A 12,920-nucleotide genomic window follows, 5' to 3' on the forward strand; every position below is an offset into this window, starting at 1 on the left:
CGACAAATAACTTTCAGTTTATAACAATCTCAGTATGCATCTATTTACATAGCTGGTGAGTCCATAAATTATTCTCTTTCACACATGTAGGTACACAAAGCTATTGATGTGCATCTCTCCAGCTTTGGATTTCCTTTCTGAAGCAAATTTAGGCACCTGGATCCAAGCTGACCAGTAGTCCTGGCAGTATTTGGAGCTCTAAAAATTAATATTAGGATTTTTATATCATTCCAATTTCTTCCTGGCAACCAGGGGAAAGCTCTTGGTGTGGAGGATATTAACAAAATTAAGTGATGGTTGTGACTCGTGTTCTGCCAAGCAGAGACAGATCAAATGCTTTGGGTGGAAACAAAACCCAGCTCCGACTGACAGCAGACTCAGTGCGACGATCCCCACGTCACTCTGAGCATGTCCCTGGAGCCCCTCAGAGCCCGCCAGGGTCCTGCCCGCCGGCCAGCCGGGTCTGCAGGGACAGGTGAGCCAGTGACCGGCCTGTTTTCCTCGGGGCACAGGAGGGGGGTGGCCAAGCAGGGTTAAAGCCAGCCCGGGAACGCTGAGGCCATGGAGAGCTCTTTAAAACACCCTCTCGGTGCCTCAGTTTCCCTTGCCGTGAAAACCGCGGCTCCAGGGTCGGTTATGGGGTCACCGGGCTGAGGGGCGGGCACGGGCGGCCGTGGAGGCGGTGTCCCCTGTCCCTCAGCCGGGACAGAGCGGGACAGAACGGGACAGAGCGGGACAGAGCAGTGCGGGAGGGACAGAGCGGGCCAGAGCGGGCCAGAGCGGGACAGAGCGGGACAGAGCGGGACAGAGCGGGACAGAGCGGGCCAGAGCGGGCCAGAGCGGGACAGAGCGGGACAGAGCAGTGCGGGAGGGACAGAGCGGGCAGGGAGGGACAGAGCGGGACAGAGCGGGCAGGGAGGGACAGAGCGGGACAGAGCGGGACAGAGCGGGCAGGGAGGGACAGAGCGAGCAGGGAGGGACAGAGCGGGCAGGGAGGGACAGAGCGGGCAGGGAGGGACAGAGCGGGACAGAGCGGGACAGAGCGGGCAGGGAGGGACAGAGCGGGACAGAGCGGGCAGGGAGGGACAGAGCGGGACAGAGCGGGACAGAGCGGGACAGAGCGGGACAGAGCGGGCAGGGAGGGACAGAGCGGGACAGAGCGGGACAGAGCGGGCAGGGAGGGACAGAGCGGGCAGGGAGGGACAGAGCGGGACAGAGCGGGACAGAGCGGGCAGGGAGGGACAGAGCGGGCAGGGAGGGACAGAGCGGGCAGGGAGGGACAGAGCGGGACAGAGCGGGACAGAGCGGGCAGGGAGGGACACAGAGCAGGCAGGGAGGGACAGCGCGGTGCGGACAGTTCAGCTCAGCTCAGCTCAGTTCAGTTCAGTTCAGTTCAGCTCAGCTCAGCTCAGCTCGGCTCAGCTCAGCTCGGCTCGGCTCAGCTCAGCTCAGCTCAGCTCGGCTCGGCTCAGTTCAGCTCAGCTCAGCTCAGCTCAGCTCGGCTCGGCTCAGCTCAGCTCGGCTCGGCTCAGCTCGGCTCGGCTCGGCTCAGCCCGGCTCAGCGCGGTGCCAGCGGAGCTGTCCGTCGCGGCGGTGCTGAGCGGTGGCGGAGCCGCGGCCCCGCGGAGCCCCGGTGAGTCCCTGGGCGGGGAGAGGAGCGGGCAGCGCCGGGGACTCCTCCGGGACCCGCACCCCGAGCGCTGCCCAGCTGTGCGCTCCTGCGCTCTGTGACTTTCTAAAGCCTGCGCTGTTTGCTAGGAAGGCAACAGTGCCTGAGCTTCCCTGTGCTGGGAATTGCAGAAATTGAATTCTGCCGTTGGCCATTGGAAGAGTCTGGGGTCAGGAGAGTTTCCAGGCTCATCAGGTTTCTTCCTCCGCTCCAAGGCAGACTCTGGCTTTGTAGCACGTCTGCTGAAGGAAAGCAGCTGTTCAAGTCTGGAGGAGAAAAGGGCAAAGCTGACAATCACACAAAATGAAAGCAGGGTTTTCCATGTAGAGTGCACGTGATCAGGCCAGCCCAGCCACGCCAGTGTCCTCCCAGGTGCCCGACACGGACACGGGGTGTAGGTTTGGGTCTGATTCTTCCTGTGAGCACGGCAATAAGGGCTGGGGTGCACAATACAAGGGCTTCCTGGTAATGTACCTCTGGCAGCAGCTGCTTGGAAAACTTCATCTCGTTTTGAAGTCTGATTAAATTGAGGGGAAAGGAGCTTTCACAGTCTGTCTCTTCTCAGAACAGAGTCTGAGCAATGGAGCTCAAATCAAATTCAGCAGCTCTGTGTGCCCAGAGACGACGTGGCTCAGCAGTTTGATGGGGAAGGGCTGCTCAGTGCTGGCTGTGCCCCTGAGGACAGTCTAGGCTGAATCCCCCCGAGGAGTCACAGATTTAGTCTTGACTGAGCACAGTCATGTGTTTGGAACATTTCTGAGTTGGACGGAAACTCCTGTAGCTGTTTCTGTCAGAAATCATTGTGGATGTGTTTGGTACCTGGGCTGATATTTCTGCAGTGTGTGACTCCCCACTAAAGGATGTGCCTGTGCAGGCATCCCCACCAAATGCTCACCTGAGGGAGCACCTTGATGGGAGGATCCCATTTATCATTTCCTTTTGGACACAGAAGGGATAGCTCTCCACATTTCTATAAAACTGATTCACTGTCTATGTGTCAGTGACATCAGCACATTGATCACAGCAAGAGATGCATTTTCATCAGTTCTGTATTAGAATGAGAGAGGTGTGCTTTACAGGCAGCTCAAGCACAGTCATAAAAACAGAGTTTATCATAAATAATATGTCAGAAATAGAAATTCCTCCCCTGTGATTATTGGTCCTTTTTGCCAGCCTGATCTCACAGGACACTTGCTCCCCTGGTGTATCCCTGCAGGATGGAGACCTGCCAGGGATCTGAAGGAAATCAAATCCTACAAGCTTTGCCAGTTCTCTCCTCTGCTGCATGTGTGCTGAGGAGCAGGAACAATCCCTTCCAGACTGTTTATGCTGGGCCTTGCCCTGTCTGGTCACCAGTGCAGCTGTGTGGCCACAGTCCCTCCTTTTTCCTGGCTCTGTGCTCTGAATGCACAGACGCTTTCCCAAAGCCTTGCAGAGGTGATGTGCACGTGCTGTGTTCAGCCTGGCTGCTTCCAAAGCTCCTGAGGAAGATCAGCTGTGGCCCTGGGGAGAACTGTGCATCATGAGAAATCCAGGAGTGACTTGCTCAGCTCTAAATGAAGGTTGTTTCCAATCAGGTTAATGAAGAACATCGTTCTCATGTCCAGAGTCACTTGGTCTGTACAGGGATATATAAATCCCCTATCCCTGTACACAGACACTCTGAAAAGCACAGGACAGTAAAAAAGATAATTTCCACTGGGCTGTGAAGAATTGAGCACCCAGGGTGGGAGGAGATGAGCCCAGAGCCCCCTTCCACCACTGGCCCTGTGTCCTGCTGCCACCCATCAGCCCTGGGGCTGCCAGCTGGGGTGTCCTGGGCTGCTCAAGCAGCCAGTCCCTGTGTCCCAACACGCCGTGCCTGCTGCAGTCACACAGGGCCAGGACTTGCCCAGAGAGCTGCCATGCAAAGGCTGGTGCTCATCAGTGAAAGGCTGAAGCAATGACAGCCACGTGGGGTTACCAGCCTGCTCCCACCCAGGCTGCTCAGTGCCACAGGCAGCGCTGGCCAGAGGATCCTGCTGGCCAGGCGTGTGTCACCGTGTCCTCTGGGGCACTCGGGCAGCTGGGCACTCCTCAGGCACAATTCACTCTCACCCCCATGTGTGTCTTGCTTTACAGATGGGGAACACGTCCAACACCTCAGTGTTCACCTCCACCTTATCGGAGACAGAAGATCTGATTTTTGGCACTCTCTATTTGATCTTTGGTAAGGAACGATGGCCTGTTGATCCCCATGTCCAGCTGCCTGCCAGAGACACTCAGGCCTTTTCAGTCACTGGTGCTTCCAGAAGTGTCCAGTCATTAGCAGATTAATCAAACTGACCCTTCCCATGTTACCCAAAAGTATGGTCTGGTGACTGCATTCCCCTCTCAGGTGAATTGCAAGTTCCTGTTATGGTTTTAAATATTTGAAAAGTTGAATAACTTTGAGGAACGTCCTGTTACTCCTACCACATCCACCTGAGGTGACACAGGCAAGGGCTCTGTTGGTGCCACCAGCTTCAGGTCCATTGAAGAGGATTTGGAGCTCGAGCTGGCCCTTGATTTCAGCATGAGCTGGAAAAGCTAATAAAGTGTACTTAGCACAGATGTGAGACTTGCTCTGTGGGAAAAATATCTTGTGAGGCTGGGAAGAAGGATAAACACCTCAATACTCTGCTCTCCAGTGACTCCAAAGCCTGCAGAGCTCTGGATTTGCCCAGATCCCACGTGGGAGTCCTGTTCCCTGAGGGGAACTCAGAGTTGGCCACTCAGTGGCTTTGGAAGTGGGTTCCTGCCATGAGATTTAATTTGCAGCCTAATCCATTAGGGAGGAACTCTTATCCTGCTCAACCTTCCCCAAAAGCAGCAAAGATTCCCCTTCTGAGGACACTGAAACCTCTTTTCCATGAAATCACAATTATGTAATGAAAAAGAGAAAGCCCTTATTATAAAACTTAAATCACCACTGTTGATTTAAATACATTAATAGCAAACAAAGAGCCTTCTTTTGTTTAGTCTGGATTTTCCTTGATCTTCATAATGCCTTTCTTCTTGTTTGTTTTGTTACCATGATGTGGGGCAGTGCAGACTCACAGGAGTGCCATTGCCAGGAAGGAATTGCGAAGGCCAAGGGGCCCGGCTCCCTGGCCCCACATCAGAGGAGCAGTCTCTCAGAGCTCCTGCTGTTTATCTAGCTGGAGGAAGTGCCCCTTGCTCCTCCAGCTGCAGCAAGGGACTGTGCCAGACCCTGCACCCCGAGCCTGCTGCAGTCTCATCCCATCTCTGCCCTCCCACCAAACGCCTCTGCAGGATCTCGGGGAGGGGAAGGGATCCGATCCAATGTAAAGGAGCTCCAGATGTGCTCACAGAGCTCTGTGGGTCCCGTGGGCCCCCCTGCTCAGCCCACCCCAGAGAGGGAAGCCTGGAGCCCTCTCCACTCTCTGCAGAATTCTGCGGTGTTTCCCTCCAAACATCTCAGGATGCTCCTGGTTCCTTTCCTGGCTCTGTCACACTCAGCACCATCCTCTGCCTCCTCCACAGGCGTCCTGTCCCTGTCTGGGAACTCACTGCTGCTGCTGGTGGCCCATCAGAAGAGGTCCCTGCTGAAACCTGCCGAGCTCTTCATCGTCAACCTGGCCATCAGTGACCTGAGCATGACGGTGACGCTCTTCCCGCTGGCCACCGCGTCCTTCTTTGCTCACAGGTACCTCGTGGGGCTGCCCTGCCCTGGCGTGCACTGTCTGCGGGCCAGGAGAGCCCTGGCAGGGGCACAGGGGCTCGGGGGGGCACACGGGAGCTCCCAGGCAGCCATCCCACAGCTCCTGCTTTGCTGCTCCCCGTCCCTGCAGCTCCTCACTGCAGAGGGGTCTGCTGGTGGGTGCCCAAGCTGGCACTGCAGTGCTGGCAGCTGCTGTGGGTCAGGGCAGCTCCTGCACGCCCAGCTCCACCCACGGGCACCTTCGGGGTGCTCAGGGAACAAATCAGGGCGAGGCCGTGCCCATATTTGCTGCTCGGGGCTGGCAGCGTGCAGCCCACTGGAACCTCCCTGCCCTGCCCAGCCCTGCCGCAGGACCGGGACCATCCTCGGGGAGACTCCCACACCGGAGAAGCCCAGAGCAGCCGCGGGCAGGCTGCCGGGGGGACGGGCTCACTGCCGGTGTCCTTGCAGGTGGCTCTTCGAGCAGGCGGTGTGCACGCTGTACGCCTTCTGCGGGCTCCTGCTCGGGCTGGGCAGCCTGGGCAGCCTGGCGGCGCTCAGCGCGGTCTGCTGCCTCAAGGTGTGCTACCCGGCCTACGGTACGTGCTGGGATGTGCTGCCCGATCCCCACCCTCCCTGCTAACACAGCCCTTCTCCTTTCATGAGCCCCCTCCACCTTTCAGGGAAAGCTCTGCCCCAGGGCAACCTATTCCCAGTCAATATTTTGTCACAGGATCGCAGAAACAAGTTTAGGCTGGAAAATGTCTTTAAGGTCGTTGCGTCCAGCTGTTACCGCAGCACTCCCAAGTCCAGCTCTAAACCATGTCCCAGTCTGTGTGGCTGTATTGCAGGTTTTTGAATGTCCATATAAGAGTTGAGCTTAGGCTAGAGCAGACTGCAGCTGGGAGCCACAAGCTCTGGCAGAGCAGCAAGAGCTGCTTTCCCTGGTGGGAGAGCCAGAGGCTTAATGTATTTCATTCACTGAAATAATTAATACAGGAGGGCTGGGGTTGCAGTGTCACAGCTCATGTCTGTAGCCCTGTTTTCACGTGCATGTCCTCCACAGAGCTAAGGTGAATGATTGCACTGCAGAGAGCCCCTGAGGAAGTGAGGGAGCCCATGGACGTTCCTTCCACAGCTCCTACTCCAATTTGGAGTCCTTAATTTCCTCAGCTCAGCTGCTAATCCTCCCTCTAGCATTTATCTTCAGAACAGACTTTCCATTAAAGACCAAAACCAGAAACAAAATGGGAAATCACACGTAGCAGTTTGGTTTGCAGACCAGCACCCCAGGGTCCCTCCTCTCCCCCTCTCCCCCCACTCACTGCCCATGTGCTCAGAGCCAGTGGCTGCTGCCGGCCACCAGTGTGTCCCCAGCAGCTCTCAGTGCCTCAGGGACAATGCTGGAGCAGAGTCACCTTGGTTTTGTGCCAGCACTACAGCTCAGGAGGTGGCTAAGAGGTGGGAGGAAAGATGGAGATGTAGGCTGGCTGTGGAAAGGCAGCCCAGGTGGCAGTGGCTTTTCCCTGCACAGCCTCTGCTCTTGATCAGCCAGTGCTTGGCAGCCTGGCACTGGGGCTCATCTACAGCCCAGCCCATCTTCTGTGAGGAAATGCAGAGTCACATTGTGCTCTTAGTTGCTTAGTTTCAAAGCAAAATGTAATCTCTATGTATGTCTGAAGATACAGCGCTTTATGGTGAGCTGTAAGATCAGAGAATTTGAGATTCGATGGGGGCTGGGACAAAAATGAAAACAAAACATCTCCCCCAGGGCTTCGCTGCAGGAAGGGAAAAGTCCCTCAGGTGGCAGGGTCAGGGTGGCCTGGAGGGGCCCTGGCAGTGGGCACAGATACCCTGGCAGTGCCCATGAGCACAGAAACCCTGGCTATGAGCCCAGGATCCCTGGCAGTGCCCATGAGCCCAGGATCCCTGGCAGTGCCCATGAGCCCAGGAGCCCTGGCAGTGGGCACAGGAGCCCTGGCAGTGCCCATGAGCACAGGAGCCCTGGCAGTGCCCATGAGCACAGGAGCTCCAGCAGTGCTCATGAGCCCAGGAGCCCTGGCTATGAGCCCAGAAGCCCTGGCAGTGAGCACAGGAGCCCTGGCTATGAGCCCAGAAGCCCTGGCTATGAGCCCAGGAGCCTGGGCATTGCTCCGCAGCCCCGAGGGGAGCACGCCCAGCCCATGCCAGACCCCATTGCCTCGCCGGGCTCCCGTGCCAGGCCGGGGCTGTGGGTGAGCTCCCTGCGCGCTGCCCCACGCCCTGTGAGCGCTCCCCTCGCCGCAGGGAGCAGGTTCTCGCGGGGCCACGCCGCGGGGCTGCTGCTGGCCCTGTGGCTGTACGCCCTGGCCTTCGCCGGCGCGCCGCTGGCCCGCTGGGGCAGCTACGGCCCCGAGCCCTACGGGACAGCCTGCTGCCTCTCCTGGGAGGCCTCCGGCCGCGCCGCCACGCTCTACATCCTCGCCCTCCTCATCTGCTGCTACCTGCTGCCCTGCCTGCTCATCCTGGCCTCCTACGCGCTCATCCTCTGGACGGTGTGGGCCTCGCGGAGAGCCGTGAGGCAGCACACGTGCCCCCGGCGCGGGGCCCGCGGCCCACACGGGCTGCTGCTCAGGGTACGGGAAATGGGAACGGGGCTGCTGCTCAGGGTACGGGGAAATGGGAACGGGGCTGCTGCTCAGGGTACGGGGAAATGGGAACGGGGCTGCTGCTCAGGGTACGGGGAAAATGGGGAACGGGGCTGCTGCTCAGGGTACGGGGAAATGGGGAACGGGGCTGCTGCTCAGGGTACAGGGAAATGGGGAACGGGGCTGCTGCTCAGGGTACGGGAACACGGGGAACACGGGGAACAGGGAAACACAGGGAATGGGGCTGCTCCTCAGGGTACAGGGAACATGGGGCTGCTCCTCAAGGAACAGGGTAATGGGGGCTGTTCCTCAAAGAACAGGGGAATGGGGCTGCTGGTCAAGGTGCCAGGAGCTGGGGGCTGTGGGGTCTCGGGGTGCCCTGCCCAGCCCACTGCCCATGGGCAGGTGAGCAGCAGGGCCCCTCCTGCTGTTCCTGAGGAATTCTCCAGGTGTTTGTGTCAGTGTGGGTAACAACACATTGCTCCTCATTTAAAGTCATCAGGTGGAGGAGTTTTCATCTTAAATTACATTGGTAAAGATCATAAAGGAGCTTGCATGAGTCATTGTTCCCCAGACTACAAGCTAATACTATAATTTACCAAGAATATGTAAAAAACCCCGAATAACCTTTAAAAAACACAGTATGAAAGAAAACAACTTGCAAGCTTGGCTTCAAAGGAAACATCCACATCCATGCAGGGGAGGGGGGCTGAGCACAGCCCATTTCCAGGCCTCCCAAGCCACGCAGGTTGCAGGAGGGATTTGCAGTGCTGCCAAAAGCTGTTGGGGTCCGATGTTGAGCCGGTCCTGCCAGGTCACTGGTCCTTTGTGCCCACCTGGCTGAGGCCATTCCTGAGTTCCCCAGGTGGGACAGGGTGTGAGTGGCCTGAAGCAGGAGCAGGTCTATGCACGGGCTGTGCTGGGTTGCTGCCCTGCTCTCCCACATTCCAGTGCAGGTCCAGAAGGCTGAGCACCTTTCCCTGGGGCTGTGAGGGCTGCTCAGGGTCTGCTGCATGTGGCTGGGTTTGGGGGTGTCGGTGTCCCCCGAGTGCTCAGGGTCTGCTGCATGTGGCTGGGTTTGGGGGTGTCGGTGTCCCCCGAGTGCTCAGGAGGCTCACGGTGCTGCTCTGCTCCTTCTGCAGCTGAGCATGGCCGTGTGCCTGGGGTTCCTGGCTGCCTGGACTCCCTACGCCGTGCTGGCGCTGTGGGCGCTGCTCGGGGACACCAGCCAGCTGCCAGCGCTGGCCTTCGTGCTCCCAGCTGTCCTTGCCAAGTCCTCGACGCTCTACAACCCGCTGGTGTACCTGCTGCTCAAGCCCAGCTTCCACGAGCTCCTGGCCAAGGACAGGGCGCCGCTGCAGGCCCTGCTCACCCTCCTGTGCTGCGGCTGCCGGGGCACCGCGCTCCAGCCGCTCCCGGCCGCGGGCTGCAGGGGCTGCAGGGAGGTTTTTGAGGGCTCCAGCGGCTGCCCCAGGTGCCACGCTCCTGCCCAGCTGCCCGGCGGGGCCGCGGGGCAGCCGGGGCTCGGCAGGACGGTGCAGCTGGTGGTGCTGCTCGCACGGAGCCGGTCAGGCCCGGGCACTGCCAGCGTGGCACGGGAGGCCCTGCCCTCGGCCACGGCCAAGGAGCTGCTCTGAGCCCAGCCCTGCCCAGCTGTGTCCAGCAGAGCGCTGGAACACAAACCCAAACGCAGCATCCTCTCACCCCGTGCCCCGCGGGGCCCGACGTTCCACACCCGCAGTGACCAGATGTCAGACCAACCCCTCCGAAGTGACATGAAGACGTCAGACCAACCCCTGGCTCCTGCAGCTCCGAGCCTGGTGTTTGCACTCGCAAGAACAAGAACAAAACCAGACCCCAGTGCCTGAGATGTGCCCAGGGTGCAGCCCAGGTTACAGCCTCTCCTGCACTTTGCTCTCTGGGCCCTTGGCCTTTGTTTTTCCAACCTGGTGCTCTGATGGCCAAGTAGGAACTTGGTTGTCTTAAAAATCGTGCCTGGCAGGGCGGGCTGGGGGCCAGGAGGCCCCAAGGGGAATCTACCTCCAGTGCCAGCTCCTGCAGCCCCCACTGCCACCTCCTGTCCTGCTGGGGAGGGCACCGTCCACACAGCTACCTCACCTGGGGTGAGGAAGCACCTGGTGCAGAGCCACCCACAGCATAACCCCACCTGGAAAGATCCTGTGGCCCGTCCCCAGCCCTCCGGGACAGAGGCCATCACGCAGGGTCCCCAGTGACCATCCCTCGTGTTCCAGCTGTCAGTTCTAAAGTAAATCCACTCATGCAAAACCAGCGTCCGACTCAGCTCCGTGTTGGTGGCTGCACTCCAGGATAACGGGGATGCGGATGGGGATGGTGCAGAGCGTGCCCGGGCTGGGTGCCAGGGGCCAGCAGGCAGAGAGGGGCACAGCCCACGGGCTGGGCACGGGCACCTGGCAGCAGCAAACCTGCTCTGCCCGGCAGCCAGGCCGGGGGTAGGGTCACAAAACACACTGTGCCCGGCAGCAACGGGACCCTGCCACGGCCCTGCGTGTGCCCTGGGCCATCCTGGGCCACCCCGGGCCACCCCGGGCCACCCCGGGCCATCCCGGGCCATCCTGGGCCGCCCCGGGCCACCCTGCTGCTGCCCGTGGAGAGGAGCCTCCAGGAAGGGAGCGGGCCGATTTAGGACACAAACACGAAGGGCTGCTGCCATCTCCTGGGGGTTCTCAGGGCATGGCCTCGGGATGGACAGGGACCGAGGGGTGGCCAGCCAGGCTGGGCACGGGGCTGTGCCAGGCCTGGGGACAGAGCACGGGGTCCCTGCTCCTCCTGCCAGCCCCCCCGGCCGACGGCTTTGGCCCCTGCTGCCTAAAACTCCGGTGGTCCAGGGATCATCTGAAGAAGACAGGGAGAAAGATAATGACCTGCCAATCGCTCAGGTCCTTTATTAGCCCAGAAAACCTCCAGATCAGTGTTTTCATGTCACAGGTCGGTGTGAGCATGCCCAACACTGAGAGCCCCAGTGCTGGGGGGTTTAATCTCCATTCCCAGACATGCCAAGGGCAGAGGAGCTGCAGCCCCCCAGCCAACCCCAACCAGGCCAAACAGCCAGTGCAGGGCCTGGCACTGCCCAGGCTGGCTCCATCCCGGGGGGCATGGCACAGCTGGGGCCGTGTCCCCAGCTGGGAATGGTGCTGGCAGCTGCCTCCAGTTACTGAGGATTAGGGACAACCCCTCTTTAGGGCAGCTCCCCTGGGCTGAGCCTGAGAAGAGGTGGTGGCTTCACCCTCGAGCTGAGGCCAGCAGGGTTTGGAAGGGGGTTCCTGCTTGCAAGAACCAATTTCCTTGGGTTTGGTCCTGCTGCAGTTCTGCAGTGCTGCATTGCTGCTCGGTGAGAGCCTGGGCCTGGAGCAGGAATGGAGCCAGGGCTGCCTTGGGGGGGTTTGGTGCCTGGGGGCTGCACTGTGGGTGCTGCATTTCCCACTCTGTGCCCACTCGGGAGTCTGAGGGCACAGCTACAATGCCAAGGTGGCAGGGACACCCTCTGTCCTAGGAAAGGAAAAATGGGGAATAAGGTGACTGTTAAGGAAAGTCAGCAAAATCATACATGAATGTGAAAACTGAACAGAGCAGAAATTTCTTGCTGTGGTTCTGTGTAGGTTAATGTGTAGTTTGAGGGAAAGTGAAGCTTTAACTCTGAGTTGTGCAAATGTGGTGATATTTTAGTGCAGTTGCTTTTTAAATAGCTCCCCCACCCCCATTGCTCCAGCTTCATTGCCTCAGATGATTTAATTCCTTCTGCCTGTGGTGGGTGATTGAAGGTAAAAATGCTTCCAGTTGGGGCTCTCAGCTCCTTTCCTGGTGCTGTTCTAGCCCTGGGGCAGGGCTGGGGGCAGGACCAGCCTCCCCAGCAGCTCTGTGCTCCAGCAGGACCCCAAAGCTCCAGTCTGGAGGGTGAAGCCCTGATGGAAATCCCACCAGCTCAAACCAGAGCTGCCCCCAGTGATGCCCAGGGAGGCTTTGCAGTCAGGCCCTTCTGTACCTCCAGAACTGGCTGCTGCACGAAGCTGAGGGTGGCCCTGCTCCTGCTCTGTGTCCCCTCCTGTGGCCTCAGCCTGTGCCACTGAGCCTTCAGTGCGGTCCCAGAGCTGGAAACCTCCCCTCAGGTGGGAGCTCACCCATGGGGAAAAGCCAAAAGGTGTTCAATCAGCACAGTCAGAGCTCTGCTCTGGCTTCCCAACGGCTGAGCTCCTGAAGGGCAGGTGAGGACTCCTGGCGGTGGCAGCTTTGGAAGCAGCCCGGAGGTGCTCTGGTGTGCAAAGGAGCACCTCTGCAGCCTGGGGGATCAGCCAGAGCTCACCCAGCAGCAGCACCGGGGCTCTGCAGGCAGCAGCCCCTGCTTCAGCTGCTGGGGTGCTTAGCTGAGAACGTTAAGGAATCAAGTTCACTCTTGCACAGGTTTGCAGGTGACATCAAGTTAGGATGGAGGAGCTAACTTGTGGAAAGAGAGTTAGGGTTTAATATTGGTCTGATAAAATAGGAAATTATATAAAGTAACTGCCAGAAATATCAATAAAGAATAATTTTATTTTTTAAGCATATTAAGTGAACAACTCCAAACGGAGAAATGACTGACAGAAAAGCCATTGTATTGATAAATGAATATAAGCATTGGGCACTGTGGTAAAAGCTTCTTTTGGTTCCTAAATGAGGGAGTTAGCTTTGCTCTCTCAGAATACACACGTAATTCCAAGTTTTAATAAGCGCAATATTATGTTAAGTTTCAGAGTAGCTGGTTTTCAGCCCAGCCATCCCCAGTGCCTTCACCGGGCTGGCCCAGAGCGATCCCGGCGCGCTGCCGCCCGCGGCCGCCAGAGGGCGGCGGAGAGCAGCGCACCTGGGGGGGAACGGAGCACCTGGGGGGGAACGGGGCACCTGGGGGAGAACAGAGCACCTGGGGGAG

At 58.7% G+C, this 12,920-nt stretch overlaps 1 protein-coding gene across 1 annotated transcript; it reads left to right on the forward strand.

The window, feature by feature from the left end:
- Positions 1–314: 314 nt before the first annotated feature.
- Positions 315–10,152, forward strand: LOC135282103 (opsin-5-like). Its single transcript, XM_064391605.1, has 6 exons — positions 315–475; positions 3,791–3,878; positions 5,195–5,357; positions 5,823–5,950; positions 7,638–7,966; positions 9,121–10,152. The coding sequence occupies exons 2-6, from the start codon at positions 3,791–3,793 to the stop codon at positions 9,613–9,615; spliced, it is 1,203 nt and encodes a 400-aa protein (XP_064247675.1). The 5' UTR covers positions 315–475; the 3' UTR covers positions 9,616–10,152.
- Positions 10,153–12,920: the final 2,768 nt, after the last annotated feature.

This window comes from Passer domesticus, chromosome 16 (genome assembly GCF_036417665.1).
Source record: "Passer domesticus isolate bPasDom1 chromosome 16, bPasDom1.hap1, whole genome shotgun sequence".
In the NCBI taxonomy this organism is placed as follows: Eukaryota; Metazoa; Chordata; class Aves; order Passeriformes; family Passeridae; genus Passer; species Passer domesticus.

What these genes read in the sequence shown, in the direction of transcription:
- LOC135282103 (XM_064391605.1), top strand. Translation starts at nt 3,791, where the DNA reads ATGGGGAACACGTCCAACACCTCAGTGTTCACCTCCACCTTATCGGAG. An exon ending in CACTCTCTATTTGATCTTTG is followed by an intron (nt 3,879 to 5,194) that starts GTAAGGAACGAT and finishes CCTCCTCCACAG; the next exon opens with GCGTCCTGTCCCTGTCTGGG. An exon ending in GCGTCCTTCTTTGCTCACAG is followed by an intron (nt 5,358 to 5,822) that starts GTACCTCGTGGG and finishes GTGTCCTTGCAG; the next exon opens with GTGGCTCTTCGAGCAGGCGG.